This window comes from Mustela nigripes, chromosome 1 (assembly GCF_022355385.1).
Source record: "Mustela nigripes isolate SB6536 chromosome 1, MUSNIG.SB6536, whole genome shotgun sequence".
Classification (NCBI taxonomy): Eukaryota; Metazoa; Chordata; class Mammalia; order Carnivora; family Mustelidae; genus Mustela; species Mustela nigripes.
In genome coordinates this window covers 11,135,145-11,154,398 of record NC_081557.1, presented here as the reverse complement: position 1 = coordinate 11,154,398, position 19,254 = coordinate 11,135,145, and the positions used below count along the sequence as shown (strand labels likewise).

Sequence of the window (19,254 nt, the reverse complement as noted above, 5' to 3'; positions counted from 1 at the left end):
CTGCTCAGCAGGGAGCTTGCTTCCCCTCCTCTCTCTCTGCCTGCCTCTCTGCCTACTTGTGATCTCTGTCTGTCAAATAGATAAATAAAATCTTAACAAATAAGGAAAGTCTAAGAAACTCATGGCTAAGAAGGACCTAAAGGGACATGATGACTGAATGTAGTACGGTATGGGATCCTTGAACAGAAAAACGACACTAGGTAAAAAATAAGGTAATCTGAATAAAGTAGGAGCTTTAGTGAGTAATAACGTGTTGAGGTTGGTGAATTAGTTATGACAAATGTTCTATAGTCATATTAACCATGAGAGAACTTGAGTGCAGTGTACACATAGTGTACAGACATTCAGTCTTCCCTAAAGTAGATATTCCCCGCTCGGTTACTTTCTATTGCGTCACCATGGTTACTGCCTTCACAGCAACTACTATTGTCCATCAGGTTCACTTTTATTTGTTTACTGTCTGCCTCTCCCATTAGATTGTAAACTTTGCAAAGGCAAAGGGCTTCTCTGTTCAGTCTGTTACATTCCCACTAAGTTGGAATTTGCTACACATAGTAGATGTTCAATAAATACCTGTTGAATGAATGAAGGAAGGAATTATTGGGGCTAGTTGTTACCAAGACTTGAAGGATCACTGCAACTGGAACAGAACAAACTCATTACTTTATGTTATAAATAAACACATTTCATATTTTTTTAAAAAGAGTGGTAGTAGGGAAAGTACCTTGATCTAGGCTCAATTTCTCCCTCCCTCTCTCTCTACCTCTTGTCTTCCACCCTCCCTCCATCCCTTCTCCCCTTCCTTCCTTCCTTCCTTCCTCTCTCTCTTCTTTCTTTCTTTCATAATGAAAAAGAAAAATTTCCCTAGGCATCCTGTGAAGGATACCCTGGAGTTACTTCTTGAAGGTGTGTAAATAAGGATGGCCACATGCATTTGTTGTCCAGGCTGGGAAGTTCCTCACTTCATTTCTTGAGTCAACTGGAAGAAATACGCATTATCACAGATGTGTACCACAGGAGACTCAAACTTTCTCCATTGAGATGTTGTCACTGAAGCAGAAGCACCTAGCTACTAAGCGTAAAGAAAGTCTCTGTGCTCAGCTGGGTCCTCCCCACTTCCTGGGATCACTGAAAGCACGGATATGACACAGAGGCTGGAAAACCTGAAAGTCACAAAGGTATAGTTGGATGGTAGACCCTGGGTGTAGTGTGTCATCCTACATGGATCATGAAGAGCAGTGGTGGACAACCAAGAAGGACAGGACTTTATATGGTTCGTGTTGGTCTCTGAAGTATTTCTGTGCTCTTATTGATGGGTTCAATTTCTTCCATTAGATTATTTAATCTGTAGTTCTTTGGGTGATTTTTTTGACGTTCACCTTTTCAGTATGGCAAGTTTTGTGAGATATTCAAAAACGTGAGATATTAGGCATGGTGTCTGCCATCCATGAGGTCAGCATCTGGGTTGGGAGACAAAATACAATGGCATGAAATGTGAGTCATGTCCAGTGCAAGACTGTCCCTCAAAAGGGATGTTATCGTGGGGAAGGTAAGAAAAGCCACACAGTGCTTTGCAATAGAGGCAAAAAACTGAGCCAACTCTGAATGCATGGCTCTAAATTAGTGATTCATAAATTAATTCAGTATTTTTGAGATATTTAGGCATCAAGGTAACAGGGATAGTTTCTTCCTCCAGAGAGGTCACAGTGTCCTTGAGGGAGATAAGTAAGGGCAGGTGCTACAGATGCTGTGATGGAATTATACACAAGGTACCAAGGTAACACGGGGGATGGTGTGGTCTCTTGTCCTGGTGTGGGGGTGGGGTGGACGGTCAGGAAAGGCTATTTAGATGAAGTGTTGCTGAGCTGAATAGCTCAATAAAAAATACATCTATTTGGCTCTCTCTTTGCCGCATCTACTGCGAGGATGAAGACCATTCTCAGCAATCAGACGGTCGACATCCCGGAGAATGTCGACATCACCCTGAAGGGACGCACGGTGATGGTGAAGGGCCCCAGAGGAACCCTGCGAAGGGACTTCAACCACATCAACGTAGAACTCGGTCTTCTTGGAAAGAAAAAGAAGAGGCTCCGAGTTGACAAATGGTGGGGGAACAGAAAAGAGCTGGCTACGGTTCGCACCATCTGTAGTCACGTGCAGAACATGATCAAGGGCATTACACTGGGCTACCGATACAAGATGAGGTCTGTGTATGCTCACTTCCCCATCAACGTTGTTATTCAGGAGAATAGTTCTTTTGTTGAAATCCAAAATTTCTTGGGTGAAAAATATATCCGCAGGGTTCGGATGAGGCCAGGTGTTGCTTGTTTTGTATCTCAAGCCCAAAAAGATGAGTTAATTCTTGAAGGAAATGACATTGAGCTTGTATTGAACTCAGCTGCTTTGATTCAGCAAGCCACAACTGTTAAAAACAAGGATATCAGAAAATTTTTGGATGGTATCTATGTTTCTGAAAAAGGAACAGTTCAGCAGACTGATGAATAAGATCTGAGTTGTCCATCTGCAGAAACAGCGAGAAGCCGGATGATTTTTCAGACTTATTTGTGATATTTTAAAGATGCAATAAAAGCTATACTGAAAAAAAACCCATCTATTTAAAAGATATGTAATAGAAAAGAATGGTGGTATATCACTTAGGTTTTAATCATCCTCCTGATTTTAAATAAGAAAGATGGTATTCAGTGAAATAGGTGCTTTTCAAATCCTGGAAAGGATGGAGAAGCAGGGCTAGGCTGGGACTCTAGGAGGACAGCACAGAACCGATCACAAGAGGAACTGCCACATTTATCCGTGAGAGTCTGGGAATCAAAGAGTCACCACTGATGGGATTTTCGGCTTCAGAGCCACACCTCAACTGCTAGACTCCCAGCAGTAAACAGGTGCCTCATACTTCATGCACCTCTTTCTGTTGGTTATTCAGTTTTAATTCATGTCTTGGGGGAGTGCATCTGATTGGTGGAAACTAAATACATCCTAAATTGCTAGGGAATCTGGGAGTTTGTAGATTTTTAGGTCCTCAAGAAGGACCTAAAGCACAGGAAGACTCACCAGATGGTGGATGAAACAGATTGGGGGCACACCTGGTTGCCAAATTCTCTGTGAGCTGCACACTGACCTCTAATGGCAAAGCTCTGGTACCCTGATGAGGATGTCTGTCTAACCAGACTGGCAAATTAAAGGCCAGAAATTTGTCCCATACCAATCAAACACATGGAGAAGTTTCAAGACTGCAGTTTATAATTAACACACACACAGACACACGAACCCTTAGCCAGTTACCTGCTGTTCTCAAGGCTATCGTGCTCATGTCTTTTTTTTTTTTTTGCATATTTATTTTTTATTGAGATATAGTTGACTATAACATCATATTAGTTTCAGGTATATGACATAGTGTTTTGATATTTGTATATATTGCAAAATGATCATCACAACAAGTCTAATTAATATCTGTTACCACAGTTACAATTTTTTTTCTTGTGCTGAGAACTTTTAGGATCTCCTCTCTTAGCGACTATAAAATGTACAATGCAATATTGTTAACCAGAGAAGTCCTATAACCTAGGACTCATTTAATTAATAACTGGAAGTTTGTACCTTTTGACCCCTTCACCCTTTTTGCCCCGCCCCCACCCCCCACTCCCTACCTCTGGCAGCCATGAATTTGTTCTCTGCATCTATGAGTTTGGGCTTTTGTTTTTAAAAATATGGAATGCTTCATGAATTTGCACATCATCCTTATGCAGGCACCATGCCAATCTCAGTATCATTCTAGTTTTAGTACTTGTGCTGTGATGTGAACACTCATTTCTTTTCAAATAATGAGAAAGTCATACACCACATCTGACTTTCAAAACACCTCAGAATGAAATCATTTTTGGGAGAGTGTGTTTCCCAAGTCAGACAGACCCCAGCACTCAGACTTTCTGTCCTACTTTGGAGAAGACAAGGGTACCTACAAACCCACTGGGTCATGCCCATGTTGTTCATTTCACTTGCTAATTGAGAAGCAGCTAAAAATCTATTCCCGTGGGGTAAAGCACCACAGAGGCCTGTCCAAGGTGAAGAGGAATGGCCTGAGCTTTGGAAGTGAACAGAACACAGGAGAATTAATGAATCAAAGACAATGCTCTCAGATATCTTAGATATTAACAGTTTTAATCTTCTTATTTTCTAGATGTTGGGATGTGAGCTTGAAGGATGAAAGTGACTTTCCCAGCTTACTGCTCCTAGAAATCATGTCTCCATGTCTCTGAATCTCAGTCCCATGATGCGTCTTCCAGAAAAGCATGGTAGAATCTCTGATGCCCTGTCCACTCTCCGTTGCCTGTTGCAGTAATCCATAATTCCTCCCATCTTTCATACCCCCACAGGTTCCTCAGACATCCCGCTTTCCTCTGTTTGCCCTATCCCCATGTCCTGATGGGGATTGGTTTTTCTAGTGTCTTCTGACTCACCATTTTTTTTTTTTTAAAGATTTTATATATCTGAAAGAGAAAGAGAAAGAGAGAGAGCACAAGCAGGGGGAGGAACAAAAGGAGAGGGAAAAGCAGGCTCCCTGCTGAGCAGGAAGCCCAGTTGGGATCTCTATCCCAGGATCCCGGGATCATGACCTGAAGTGAAGGCAGACACTTAACTGACTGAGCCACCCAGGTGCCCCTCACCTTTTCTTCACTATCCTCTTCCCTCTCCTTCTAGACACTGCTATACTGTAAAAGGATGAAATAAACATGAGAGTCTTTTGGGTGTTTTTGCAGAGTATTTTCTTCTGGGTGTTATTGCAGAGTATGCCTGTCCCTTTGGCTCTTTATTTTTGGAATAAAGAGGAACAGGATCAACAACATCCACTCCTGCAGCAAGTAAAAGTTACAAATTCTCAAAATTTTTCGATGAACGATGGCAGTTTAAAAATACCCTTGCTAAAATTGGGTTAAATATATCAAAGTATATGATCTTTTAATATGCAGTAATAATAGCTGCCCACTTCCTTCAGATGGATATTTTATAGTTCCCATTTGTATTTTTTTATTATCTGTAAGTCTTAGGGAACATTGGGCTTACAGATATAGAATCAAGTAAGGCATTAATAAATGACTAGTGGCAATACATGTTTCAAAAAAGTTTTTAGGGGCGCCTGGGTGGCTCAGTGGGTTAAGCCGCTGCCTTCGGCTCAGGTCATGATCTCAGGGTCCTGGGATCAAGTCCCGCATTGGGCTCTCTGCTCAGCAGGGAGCCTGTTTCCTCCTCTCTCTCTGCCTGCCTGTCTGCCTACTTGTGATCTCTCTCTGTCAAATAAATAAATAAAATCTTTAAAAAAAGTTTTTAATAAGAATATACATTTATCAGTAACATTAAAAAATTCTGAAAACCAGAAAAAAATTATCTCCAAAGAAAGTCCTGTTTAATTCCACAGATATTTATGAAGTACCACCACTGCTAAAGGAACAGTGAAGTATACAAATGGTAGAAAAAGGGTAGAACACAATCCCTTTATATAAAGAACATACAATTTTTATGAGCAGCAAGACACTCTTCCTAGATGTAATTTATCTCCTGATAAATTACAGGTGAGTCTAATAAATGTTAGCTGTGGCACTAGATGCTGGGAATTCAAGGATAAATTGCATATTCTCCACTCCCAAGGCACTCACAACAACTGAAATTTTTTCCATTCAGATGAAGACATAAAAGAAATTATAAACTACCAGTGGGTTTCAAAACAATAAGACAGCCAACTCAGTGCAAGTCCCTATTAAAATTCTGGAAACACGTGATTGAACAGATAATTTATAGGCATTTTAGAAAGTCTGGTGATTAACTAAGAAGAGCCCATATGAAGCGACCCAAGATAAATCATGCCAAACGCACTTTGTTTTTAAGATTTATTTATTTATTTGATAGACAGAGATCACAAGCAGGCAGAGAGGCAGTCAGAGAGAAAGAAAGGGGCAGGGGGAAGCAGGCTCCCTGCTGAGCAGAGAGCCCATTGTGAGGCTCGATCCCAGGACCCTGTGACCATGACCTGAGCTGAAGGCAGATGCTTTAACCCACTGAGCCACCCAGGCACCCTGAATTGGTTATTTTTTTATGCAAAATATACCATTTCAACCTTAACGACTTACAATATCTATCATTTTATTTGTCCACGTTTCTGTAGGTCAGCATTTTAGCTAGTTCATCTGGGTAGTTCTTTTGCTGGAATCACCAATGTGACTGCATCATCTGTTGGATCAGCTGGGATTGGTCTAGGGAACCTTCTTGATAGCCTATCTCTAGGTGTTATCCTAGCCCCGACTTCATGTGGCAGTCGCTGGGCAGCAAGAGGGGACAGATACCAAAAGAGTAAGTATAAGCTTCTGCTTGCAATATATTTGCTAATGTACCATTGGCCAAAGCAAGTCACATAACCATGGGGGAAAGGGGCCACACAGAGGCATGGATCCACTGGAAGCGGGGTGTTCATAATTGTGACAGTGTACCACCAGTGGCATTTACTGAGCATATTTCTAGCTGGCTGTACAATAATTCCCAAGTAGGAGGACTATAGATGTTCACTTATATTTTGTTCTGGATATTGGCTAATGATTTGGACAAAGGAAATGAAATATGATTGTAATTTTGATCATGTCATAAAACTATGATGAATAAAGTCCTGAAGATGACTGTGGCATTTTGGATCACTTGGCCCAAACCAATTAAAAAAAAGAACCAATATATCAGTGTTAAATGAAAAGTCCTACAGGGGCATCTGTGTGGCTCATTTGTTTAAGTGTCTGACTCTTGATTTCAGCTCAGGTCATTATCTCAGGGCGGTGAGATTGAGCCCCATGTTGGACTGCTGAGCTGGGTGTGAAGCCTGCTTATGATTCTCTCTCTCCCTCTGCTCTTCCACCCCTACCCCCACTTACATGTGCATGCTCACTCTCTCTCAAAAAAATGTCCTACATATATATTAGTAAAATAAATTGTGATCAGGCAAAATTGAAAGTCAAATGAAATGATATGGAGATTTTATTTGATACCAAATTTATGAGAGGCTAAAGTGATCAAGGTGAATTGATAGAAACGTAGTTCATAGGTCATGAAAGTAACAGTTCCCCAGAACAAGATATTCCCACTGCACTGTGTTTATTTCTGGTTGAAAATTTGTAGAAGGATATGGACTAGGGAAAATTTAGAAGGTGACTGGTGTGCGAGCATTTAAATATGATCTCTTGGAGAGAAAACTGATGGAATATTTGCTCTAGAGAAAAGAAGACTAAAGACTTAAAGAAGATACAAAATCTCTCCTAGTACTTGGAAGAACTATCAAGGAGAAGAAATCTCCAGAGGGCCAAAATAGGATCAGTGGGAGGAAGTTGCTTGTGGATGGATTTTAGCTCAAACAAGTATGTGGTATTTTGACAACCAGAGTTATCTAACAAGGAATGTGGTGTCTTACAAGTGAGTGATCTTTCTCCTTGGAAGCTCAAGAAGAGTCTGGAACACTGAGGTGCTGTAGAAGGGATTCTTGGGGAGTCAAAATTCAACACTTCCTTTCCTATATTTTCACTTGTTAAATTAAATAACATTTTCCTCCATTATTATTACCCTTTTTATTGCTAGGGTGCTCCTTAAAAGTCACAAACACTGATTTTGAATCCTGCTACATTACTGAATGGCTGTATGAGTTCTAGTAGATTGGGTGTGGAGTCTTTTGGGTTTCCCATATAAAGTATCATGCCATCTGTGAAGAGCAAAAGTTTGACTTCTATGCCAATTTGAGTACCTTTCATTTATTTTTGTTGTCTAGTTGGTGTTGCTAGGACTTCTAGTACTATGTTGAGTACTAGACTAGGACTAGGACTTCTAGTACTATGTTCATAGTGGTGAGAGTGAACATCCTTGTCATGTTCCTGATCTCAGACACCCTTCAAATTGAGAATGATATTCACTGTGGGTTTTTCATAGATAGATTTTATGAAGTTGAGGAATGTTCCCTTTATCTCTCTACTTTGGAGAGTTTTGATCAGGAATGGATGCTATATTTTGTCAAATTATTTTCTTGCATCAATGAAGAGGACCATGTGGTTCTTCTCTCTTCTCTTATTGATTTGTTCTCTCAAATTGATTGATTTGTGAATGTTGAACAACATTTGCATCCCAGGGATAAATCCTACCTGGTTGTGGTGGATAATCTTTTTAATGTGGGATCCTATTAGCTAGGATCTTGTTGAGAAACTTGGCACCCATTTTCATCAAGGATATTAGTCTGAAATTCTCTTTTTTGATAAGGCAAAGGAAAAAAAAAGTGAAAATGAAATTTTGGGACTTCATAAAGATAAAAGGCTTCTGCACAGCAAAGGAAACAGTCAACAAAACAAAGAGGCAACCCATGGAATGGGAGAAGATTTTAGCAAATGACCCTACAAACAAAGGTCAATAAAGATCAGTAAAGAACTCTTCAAACTCAACACCCAAAAAACAGATAATCATGTCAAAAAATAGGCAGAAGACATGAACAGACACTTCTCCAAAGAAGACCTACAGATGACTAACAGACCATCATCACTAGCCATCAGGGAAATTAAAATCAAAACCACATTGAGATATCATCTTACACCAGTTAGAATGGCCAAAATCAACAGGAGAGGAAACAAGTGTTGGAGAGGATGTGAAGGAAGGGGAACCCTCTTACACTGTTGGTGGGAATGCAAGTTGGTGCAGTCACTTTGGAAAACAGTATGGAGATCCCTCAAAAAATTAAAAATTAAAATTAAAATACCCAGTAGTGCAATTGCACTACTGGGTATTTACCCCAAAGATACAGATGTAGTGAAAAAAAGGGTCACATGTGCCCCAATGTTCATAGCAGCAATGGCTACAATCACAAGCTGTGGAAAGAGCCAAGAGGCCCTTCAACAGATGAATGGATAAAGAAGATGTGGTCCATATACACAATGGGATATTACGCAGCCATCAGAAAGGACAATTACCCAACTTTCGTATCAACATGGATGGGACTGGATGAGATTATGTTGAGTGAAATAAGTCAAGCAGAAAAAGTCAATTATTCCATGGTTTCACTTGCTTGTGGAGCATAAGGAATAACATGGAGGACATTAGGAGAAGGAAAGGAAAAGTGAGCTGGGATAAATTGGAAGGGGAGATGAAGCACGAGAGACTGGACTGTGAGAAACAAACGGAGGGTTTTGGAAGGAGGGCGATGGGGGGATGGGAGGGCATGGTGGTGGGGATGGAGCAGGGCACATATTGCATGGAACACTGGGTGTGGCATATAAACAATGAATCTTAGAACACTGAAAAAAAGATAAAAGTAAATAAAGATGTGGAAAGAAAAGAAGGAAAAAGAAAAAGAAACGTCATGAACATAATCATGAGTTTTCATTTTGGTTAACAAAACAAAAATATGTTAAAAAAAAAAAGAAGAAAAGAAAAAGGTCCCCCTTCCTTTGGCCAACTGAAAAGCCTCCTCTCTCTCTCTTTCTCTTGCCATTCAGAGACTCCTCAGACAATATTATTGTGTGAAGATAACTTAGTATTCAGATATTTATTTATTTATTTATTATTTATTTTATTTATTTATTCTTTATTTTTTAGAGAGGAAGAGAGAGAGGGAGGGGAGGGGCAGAGAGAAAGGGAGAGAGAGAATCTTAAGCAGGTTCCATGTTGCAGGCTCAGTCTCATGACCCTGAAACCATGACCTGAGCCAAAATCAAGAGTCAGATGCTTAATTGATTGAGCCACCCAGGTACCTCTAGATTTTTAAATACTTGTGCTGTCATCCTGGATATATCTTTTTTAGTCATTTTTATTTCCTTTTCTAAAAGATGAAGACAATGGTCCTTACTATGGGCTGAGTGAGATAACCCGCAGGACGTGCCTAGCAGATAGCAGGTGTCCAATAAGTGTTGATGCTTGTCCATCCATGCCCAGGACATCAGGCTACCCTCCATGATACAGCTTTATTTCCATTACACAGTAGCATTCATCTCTTCCAGTGATCCTAGAATAGTGAGCCATGCTTCAATTTTCTGGGGACATTCCTGGCTCATATTGTCTCAGCATAGTTATTAATAGCATCCCACTCATTCTCTAATATCCAATTTCAACATGTCATGGGATCATCCTACCTAGAACTTCCTCAGTGCCTTCCTTAGGGCATCTTTCAGTTCCTTGTTCCTTATACTGTAGATCAAGGGGTTTAGAATGGGAGTGATGAAGGTGTAGACCACGGACACCATTCGGCCCATCTCAGGAGAGTAGCTGGAACTGGGGGACAAGTATATAAAGCTGGTGCAGCCATACTGCAGGAGGACCACTAAGATATGAGAGGAGCAGGTGGAGAAGGCTCGGTGGCGCCCTTCCGCTGACCGGATCCGTAGAATGGCTGCCACAATGAAGACATAGGAGATGGAGATTAATGACAGGGGGATGCTTAGGACAATGAAGCTGATGATATACAGGGCAGTCTCATGAATGTGTGTGTCTGCACAGGCCAGGCGCATGACTGCAGGCATGTCACAGTAGAAGTGGTAGATCTCATTGTTGTTGCAGAATGGGAGATGGAAGATTAAAATAGTCAGTGGCAGTGAAAGCAGGAACCCTAGCACCAGGGATCCTACTATCAGCTCCACACACAAGGGCCAGCTCATGATGCAGGTGTATCTTAAAGGGTAACAGATTGCCACGAACCGGTCATAAGCCATGACTGCAAGCAGGACGCAATCCGCTCCACCCAAGAAGACAAAGAAAAACATCTGGGTCCCACATCCAGGGATGGAAACAGGAGTTTTGCCCATTGAAAGGAGGTTTGCCAAGGCCAGGGGGGCAATAGCAGATGTATAGAAGATTTCCAGAACTGCCAGGTTAGCCAGGAAGAAGTACATGGGGATGTGGAGGGAGTGGTTGATCTGGACAAGGACCGCAACAGTGGTGTTTCCACTGAGGCTGGTAAGATACATCACCAGGAAGGCCACAAAAATTCCCATCTGGATCTTAGGGTCAGTGGAGAATGGACGAAAGAAGAACTGTATCTTTGAAGTTTTATTTATTTCTTCCATGGGTAGTGTATTTGATCTGGGAAAAGGAAAACTGGCATGCATCTCTAGGCCGCTTTCATGCCATATGATTCATTTGCACTCCCTTGTTCATTGTTAGAGCACTTTCTGAGGTACCTCAGCGATTATGTGCACACACTTTCATGTTGGTGCAGATCATGGAATGTTATAATGCATGTGTTTGGCACTCCTCACCTTTCCAACTCTACCCTCAAATACAAAGGTTGAGAAATCCTCAGCAGTGGGTATTTGAAGGTTCTTGGAAAATCATTTCATAGAGATGTATAACTAAAAGGAAGATCTGCATGAATTTTGGGGGGTAAAAAGATTTCCATGAAATTCCTTACTTGTGGTTGCTCACGAGGTCCTTAGGAATATAAATTGTCTCTAATGCTGATTAATTAGTACTTAAGTAGAAAAGTTTTAGATGTACTGATTTAGACCAGGGATTGGCTATTACCCAATGAAAAATAATTTTCCAAACTCCCCAAATATACAACTCTGATTTGGAACAGCTCCTTCCTTATTGTTCCAAAGAAAATCAAAGTAGTAGTCAACATTTTCTAAGATAAGTATGGCTCAGAGAAAACTCCCAGGGGATAGCTAGTCTTTGGAAAGATGGTTTATCATCTCCTGAGACTGGTTACCATCATGCAAAGAAGAACATGGCTCCATGAGTTCTTTGTCCTTCATGTAATTCCCGTCCAAGCTGACTAGCGGCCCACAGAAGGTTATAGAGGCCCAGAGAATCAGAGCACTGCCAAGTGATCAGGTCTATCTCTTCTGAAAAGGTTGCTGGGTTTGTCCAAGGTCTCACAAGTGATCCTTTTTTAATTCATCATTTAAATATACAAGGTACTGTAGAGGATGTGTAGATGATTGAGATGCCATCTGTGGAGTCACAGGGACAAGACTGTTGGCTAGATTTTTCCTTATTCTTGTTCTGTTTAAAACACTTGTTCCTCCCTTGTCAGTTTCACTCAATTTGATTTAATTTAATTTGTAGACAGCACTTATAACACAGGGAGAAAATGTGGTTAAAAAGTGGTCTTTTAACTAAGTCAGTAAACTGACTCTTTGGTTATATGACTAAACAATCTTAGGACAATGCATATATTAAAAAAGCATATAATTTGGGGGAGATAATCCTCCCAGGAAAGATGGTAGAAAGTAGGCTATGTTGGGATAAATGATGTGTACTCAAATTCCATCTTTGCTACGTACTAGTTTTGTGATTTGCTAAGTCACTTGCCCTCTCTAAGACCCCATTTGTTCAGAATAGCACCTCACTTCTTCACAAGGTAGCTGTGAGGTGAAAATGAAATTATGTCTGTACAAGAACCTACTGGAATGTCTCGCACATATTAAAGGCTCAATAAAATATATTGATTCATTGATTCCTTTCATTATCTATCCTTTAAAAAAATATTTTATTTACTCATTTGACAGATAAAGATCACAAGTAGGCAGAGAGGCAGGTAGAGAGAGAGGGAAGCAGGCTCCCTGTTGAGCAGAGAGCCCGACATGGGACTCGATCCCAGGACCCTGAGCCAAAGGCAGAGGCTTAACCCACCGAGCCACCCAGGTGCCCTTCATTATCTATCTTGAGACTGAAAATGATTTAAATTGCTGAATGGGTAGAATGCCTGGCAGGTCTATCTGATGTTTTCTGGGAAAGATTTTATGTCACATCTGGTTCCACTTCTAGTTTCCTGTGTCACCTTGTATTGCAGAAATCCCTCTTTAAATAGAATGAAGAATGACCACTGTTTCATAAGTTAGTTGTTACAGCTAAAAGAGAGCTTATATGAAATGTCTTGGTTTTTGGTTTATCTGGTCTAATTGACTTACATGGCATTGTACTGAATATAGCACAAAGTTAGACTCACCCGAAGAGGAAGGTGAAATCTTAACTCGGAAGTGTCGATTGTGGGAGAAACAGAGAAGACCAATGTTATAACCATCATTCACAGGACAACAGTCCTGTCTGAAGCACAAGTATTTGTGGCTTTGGGAGATGCTCATACCAGCTGTAAGGTCTATTCATACCTAGTCAAACAACATGTTCCAACATCAGATGTATCCAAACAAAAGGCATATTCATCCTTACAAGACATTGTTGAATAACATTTTCTATATGCTTGAATATATATGAATTTCATATAAGAATTATGAATTCATAAATATCATTCATAAAATGAAATTCAAATTTTGTATGCATCTATATATCTGAAGAGATTAGATGTCTGAAGAGATCCTTACTTTCTGGAAGAGACTTCTTTGAGAATTTCCTGGCAGTAGCATCTGGTAAGAAGGAGCCCAATGTGATATCGATTTATTGCTAACACATTGAGTCATATGGAATTTGTTTCTGAAACCACTAATGGTAGCATACAGGCAATTTCACAAACATATTTTGAATATGTCAAATGAGATATTCAGGCATGCGACAAAAAGTTATTCTCCTTCTGAATACCAGTGGGTGACATTTATTGGGCCCTGATACGCTGTGCTAATCATTTTAAAGGCATCATTTCACCTCAGTGGTCTTTTTCAACAGGTCAGAAGACAATATTCAACAGGGACCTTTGTTGTCTATATTTTTTCAGATGGAGAAATTCAGGCTTCTGGGTTTGACTGATTTTTCCCAGTCAAGGTAGAATTTAATTTCTATGTCAGTTTAGAAGCAAGTGTAAGCTTCTACCATTCAAATAAACTGTACCATCACTGAGCAATGCACTATCTGTGAAGCTGAATGGTAAGTGTCCTAGAGAGAAAGCCTTTTTAGTTCCTTTTTTTAAAACTTTTAAAATTCTAATTGATCCTTATTAACAAAACTATTTCATTGGAAAATGATGTGCCACAAACCTTTCTCAGTTCATTGCAAGGTCAATGCTCAGTCCCTTAATTTGTGACTTCTCGCTTTCCTTTTTGCTCCTTCTTGTCTACGCCCTCACCAACTACCCATTTAATCAACAATATTCACTTTAATAAATCCTTTAAAAATATTTGTTAAGGCTCTACTCTATGCAAGGCATATCTCAAGGGTCTAGGAAAAGAAGGAAAAGTGTACAGAATGAGAGAAGCCAATGTTCAAAGAGCTGAAAATTGAGAGCAATAAAAATAGTAAAAGTCAAATTCATTTAAGTACCTTATGTTAAATTCACTTAAGTACCTTATGGTAAAGGACAGCATGCCCGGGGAGCACAGGCATATCGCTCTTTTTTGCAATAACGTTTTTTGAAAAATTGCATGTAATTAGAATTATTTTTGAACATATAAGGGAGATTCTTGATGTGAAGGAAGCTTCTAGTCATTCCTTTTGTAATAGATGTTTCCTAGTTTTTTAGCTTCTGTAAGTTTGATGTTTGGAATGATGGATTTTTTTAAACTAGGGAAAGCCTTCGAAGTACTGACATCTGTATGTTTCCGTGCTACTTAGCAATGAACTCTTAATCTGATGTAGAGTATGATTCCTCAACCATTTTGGACCAAACCTCCTTCTTGCCATTCACCAATCTGAAGAGCATGAATTTTGCGGCGTGAGTTCTTGAGTTCCCCTTAAACCATCTGGTATAAAACATTGGTTCTGAGTAGGAACTGAACTTTGTCTGTGAAACGTTCCATCCGTAGTTTCTCTTCCCTGGCCAGTGCCTACCATAAAGCTTGACCTAATTACAAACTAGGGATTTTCCTAATCTCAAATCTGGAGTCTGGGTGGAAATTCTTACCTTATACTGGGCTTGTGTGGACTGCAGGTATTTGCAGATATACTTGGATCCTTTGCTGAACACTGAGGACCCTGGAGTCTGCCCCTAGGTCCTTTTGTCCTCAGAAGATCCCTGGGCAGGGATGCTCACTACTTCTAGATTTCACATATCTCGTTGATGCAGGGCACTATGTGAAAACGCGTCTCAAACTCAACCGATTCCTATCTAATTAACTCTTAGCTTGAAGAAGGCATGTTCCATCCTGCCTTTTTCTTCTTTGTATAAGGTAACATCCAGGCTTTACTACTACATCCCCGTAGCCTAAAACCTATCTTTGAAGTTCCCCTGACATTCAGACTCGAAATTATCATCAAATAAGGACATTCGTAACTAATCTGGCTAAAGGGACATTCTTGGTCTCCCGAGATGACAGAGGTCCGCCTGGGAAGCATAAAGCGACAAGATTAAATACAGTGTTTCTTAAGAATTAAAATTGCATCAGGATTATCCCATTGGTACATCTTCCCTGGGGATTGTCTTTCAGTAACTTGTTGGTAAATTCAGTGATGTGGTGAGTTGGGGGAAAGAAAAAATTATTATTTTCACTTGACTCACCTTGAAATCATGTTTTTTAAAAAGTTAATTCCTACATGCAGCGTTCTTTTTCTCCGTCTCCTTCTCCTCACCTTTCTCCTCTTCCTTCTTTTTTTCTTTTTTTAGCAGGGAGGCCATACTCTGCAATATCTCTTGCTCTCTTTACTTCCGGAAAATTAATTCCTCCTAATTTTACTTTATATTTCTGATATTCCTTCTTGGTCTACTTTGCTGGTTTCTTCTTTTCCCCTAACTTCCACTCGAGCTGGGTCTCGCTCCTAGGTCCTCTTTTCTTTTTACATTTTTTTCCTCCAGATGATTCAATTTAGTTGTTTGGCTGAATTATCAGCAACAGGCTGATAATTCTCAAATGCGTTATTTCCAGCTAAACTTGTCCTTGAACTTCAGACTTGTATATTCACTATTTGACATTTCTGTTAGATCACTAATAAGTGTCTTCTGTTCCACACATCCAACATGACACTCTTCACTCACTATCTACTTGGGTGTCCTGTATTGAACTGTCTAAATCCTGACCGTAGTCTCTCAGTAATATTTGTTGAGATTAATGAAGACTGATGCTTCATTCAATATCATCCAAAGACATGGTTTTCTTTTAGTGTTCCCTGGAGAAATGAAGGACCGTCTAGAGCTTTTTCTTTTTAGAAAGGTCATTCACAAAATTTCGGAATGAAAAGGGATGTTATTTATTTATTTATTTATTTATTTTACACAATAAAACTTTGAAAAGGGATTTTAGAGGTCATCTAAGTGTTACCATCTCTGATCCCCATATCTCAAAGGCCATTTGAGATTATTAATTTAGTATTTCAAAAGCTCTAACATGTCGTATATTTTCCTGGGATGATTTTATATTATTGTTATTATTATTACTTTGTTTTTGTTTATTTGATAGAGTTGGGGGGCACCTGGTGGCTCAGTCTGTTAAGTGTTCAACTCTTTTTTTTTTTTTTTTTTTTTTTTTTTTTTTTTTTTTTTTTTTTAAAGATTTTATTTATTTATTTGACAGAGAGAAATCACAAGTAGGCAGAGAGGCAGGCAGAGAGAGAGAGAGAGGGAAGCAGGCTCCCTGCCAAGCAGAGAGCCCGATGCGGGACTCGATCCCAGGACCCTGAGATCATGACCTGAGCCGAAGGCAGCGGCTTAACCCACTGAGCCACCCAGGCGCCCAAGTGTTCAACTCTTGATCTTGGCTTATGTCTTGATCTCACAGTTGTGAGTTTGATCCCAGCATTGGGCTCTATGCTAGGCATGGAGCCCATTTTTTAAAAAGTTGTAGGTAGTAATTTTCAAATCATGGGGTTTGGAGACTATATATATGTGTGTGTGTGTGTGTGTGTGTGTGTGTGTAAAAGAATGGCTAAAGGAGGGATACCTGGGTGGCTCAGTCAGTTAAGTGTTTGCCTTTGACTCAGGTCATGATCCCAGAATCCTGGGATTGAGTCCCACATTGGGCTCTCTGCTTAGCGGGGAGCCTGCTTCTCCCTCTCCCTCTGCCTGCCACTCCCTCTGTTTGTATGCTCACACACTCCCTCTGTGTCAAATAAATAAATAAAATCTTTGAAAAAAGAAAAAGAAGACTAAAAGAATAGGTATGAATTCAGACAGACTTGGATTTAAGCCTTGGCTCAGCCACTGGCTGAGTGTGCCTTTGGATAAGTTAATTAAGCTTTCTAAGCCTTGCTTACCTTACCTGCAAAGTGGGAATGATAGTACTGCTCCTCTTTAAACTTTATCACTGTGGGGTTCATAGAGAAAACTGTATATTTCGTGTGGTGCAGAGAATGTTGAGAGCTACTTATTTCATTCATCCTTACTTCCAAATATTCGTCCCCAATATTTTGTGTTCGAGCTGAAATTGACAAATAAGAATTGTATATATTTGAGATATATAATGTGATTTTTTATATATGTATACATTGTGAAATGATTGCCACAATCAAGCTAAATAATATATCCATTACCTCATACAGTTATTTTTTTGTGTGTGGTGAGTATACTTAATATATCTCTTCACTTAGAAAATTTCAAGTGTACAATACATTATTATTAACTGTAGTCACCATGTTGTTACAGGTGGTATCCAGAATCTATTCATCTTATAACTGGAAGCTTGTAATCTTTGGCTAACATCTCCCCAATTTCCCCACACCTCAACCCTTGATAACCACCCTCTACATTGTGTTTCTAGGAGTTCAATTTTTAAGAGTCCACATTAAGTGATATGACTCAGTATTTGTGTTTGTCTGGTTTATTGGACTTAGCAAAATCTTCTGGTTTATCCATGTTCTCACAAACAGCAGAATTTCCTTTCTTTTTCTTGCCTAATTACTTTGTCTAGGACTTCCCGTGTTAGGTCGAAAAGAAGTGGCAGATAATACTTTTATGCTCAGAACTGCAGAAAAGTTATCTGATGGACTTCAGCAGAGATGCTTTATAAAAGCTCTGAATAAAATAAGAATAGAAGTAAACTGTTTAAATATACTATAGTTAGCTTTAGCTGTTCTGTGAATATTTATTGAGTACTTACTGTGTGCCAAGACCTGGGAGTACAAAGGGGAATAAATCAGAAAAGATTTCTGCTCTTGTGTCTACATTATTGAATGCTGCTTCTGACCTAAGCAACTCTTCTAAGTATGTCACATGTATCACTTACTCTACATAATTACATTGTGAAGGAGGTGCTACTATTATTCTATTTTTCAGAGAAGGAAACTGAGGACCAACATGTCAAGTAGCTCACCCTAGGGGATGTAGCTAGCAAGGGATGGCACCAAAATTCAAATCTATGCTGTTCCTAAAGCAGGAATCAGCAAACTGCAGGTACATGTCACATCTCTGGGCTGTTTAAAAAAATTTTTTTTAAATTTTTATGTATTTATTTGACAGACAGAGATCACAAGTATGCAGGGAGGCAGGCAGAGAGAGAGAGGAGGAAACAGGCTTTCCGCGGAGCAGAGAGCCCGATGCGGGGCTCGATCCCAGGACTCTGGGATCATGACCTGAGCTGAAGGCAGAGGCTTCAACCCACTGAGCCACCCAGGCGCCCCTGGGCTGTTTGTTTTTTGTAAAGAATATTTTATTGGAATACAGCTGTGCTTATTCATTCCCATTGTCTACGACTGCAGCAAAGATGAGCAGCTGTGACAGAGGCTGTACGGACCACAGAGCCTAAAACACATGCTTTCTGGGACTTCACAGAGAAAACTTGCTGACTCCTGTGGAGCCTAACTTCATGTAAAAACGACTCTATTAAGATCTCACAGCAGGCGTCATTAAAATGGTAGAATAATTAAACCACATTCACAAAATACCAGGTGCTAGACAGGATGCTTGCCATCATCGTGATTAATCAACACTTTTTGGAGGTTCTAAATAATGCAGTCAGACAAGAAAATGAAATAATTGGTCTCAGATGATACGATTTTACACTTAGAAAATGTAAGAAATTTTAATTTAAAACTTCTGTCTGTTAAGGGATCTGGGGTGGGACCTGAGATTCTGCACTAGTACCAAGCTCCCAGCTGATACTGATTTTGCTGATACCCATATCACACTTAGAATACCAGTGTATGGGTATTAGAGAGGGCACGGATTGCATGGAGCACTGGGTGTGGTGCAAAAATAATGAATACTGTTATGCTGAAAAAAAAAAAAAGAATACCAGTGTATTCTTTGCAAGCATGTAGTCTAGAGGGTGGCTTTGAAGTCCTTCAAATTAGATTCTATTTCTAGGTTTCTCTGTTTTAAGATACCTAATTTTGGTCCCATTATTTACTCTGAAAGCCCCAGTTTCATCATCTGTAAAATAGAGGTAATCATAAGTAATAAGGCACATGACATGCTTAGCA

At 39.8% G+C, this 19,254-nt stretch overlaps 2 protein-coding genes and 1 non-coding gene across 3 annotated transcripts; 1 reads left to right on the top strand and 2 right to left on the bottom strand.

Annotated features, from left to right (window-relative positions):
- Nucleotides 1-1,900: 1,900 nt before the first annotated feature.
- On the top strand, nucleotides 1,901-2,606 carry LOC132008468 (large ribosomal subunit protein uL6-like). The gene has a single exon (XM_059387146.1). It carries the CDS (start codon nucleotides 1,927-1,929, stop codon nucleotides 2,503-2,505), a length of 579 nt encoding a protein of 192 aa, XP_059243129.1. The 5' UTR covers nucleotides 1,901-1,926; the 3' UTR covers nucleotides 2,506-2,606.
- Nucleotides 2,607-3,719: 1,113 nt separating this feature from the next.
- LOC132009451 (U6 spliceosomal RNA) lies at nucleotides 3,720-3,822 on the bottom strand. Its single transcript, XR_009401934.1, has one exon. It is a non-coding gene; the product is annotated as a U6 spliceosomal RNA (small nuclear RNA).
- A 6,329-nt stretch (nucleotides 3,823-10,151) lies between these two features.
- LOC132008421 (olfactory receptor 10V1) lies at nucleotides 10,152-11,081 on the bottom strand. Its single transcript, XM_059387040.1, has one exon. The coding sequence runs from the start codon at nucleotides 11,079-11,081 to the stop codon at nucleotides 10,152-10,154; it is 930 nt and encodes a 309-aa protein (XP_059243023.1).
- Between the last annotated feature and the right edge of the window lie 8,173 nt (nucleotides 11,082-19,254).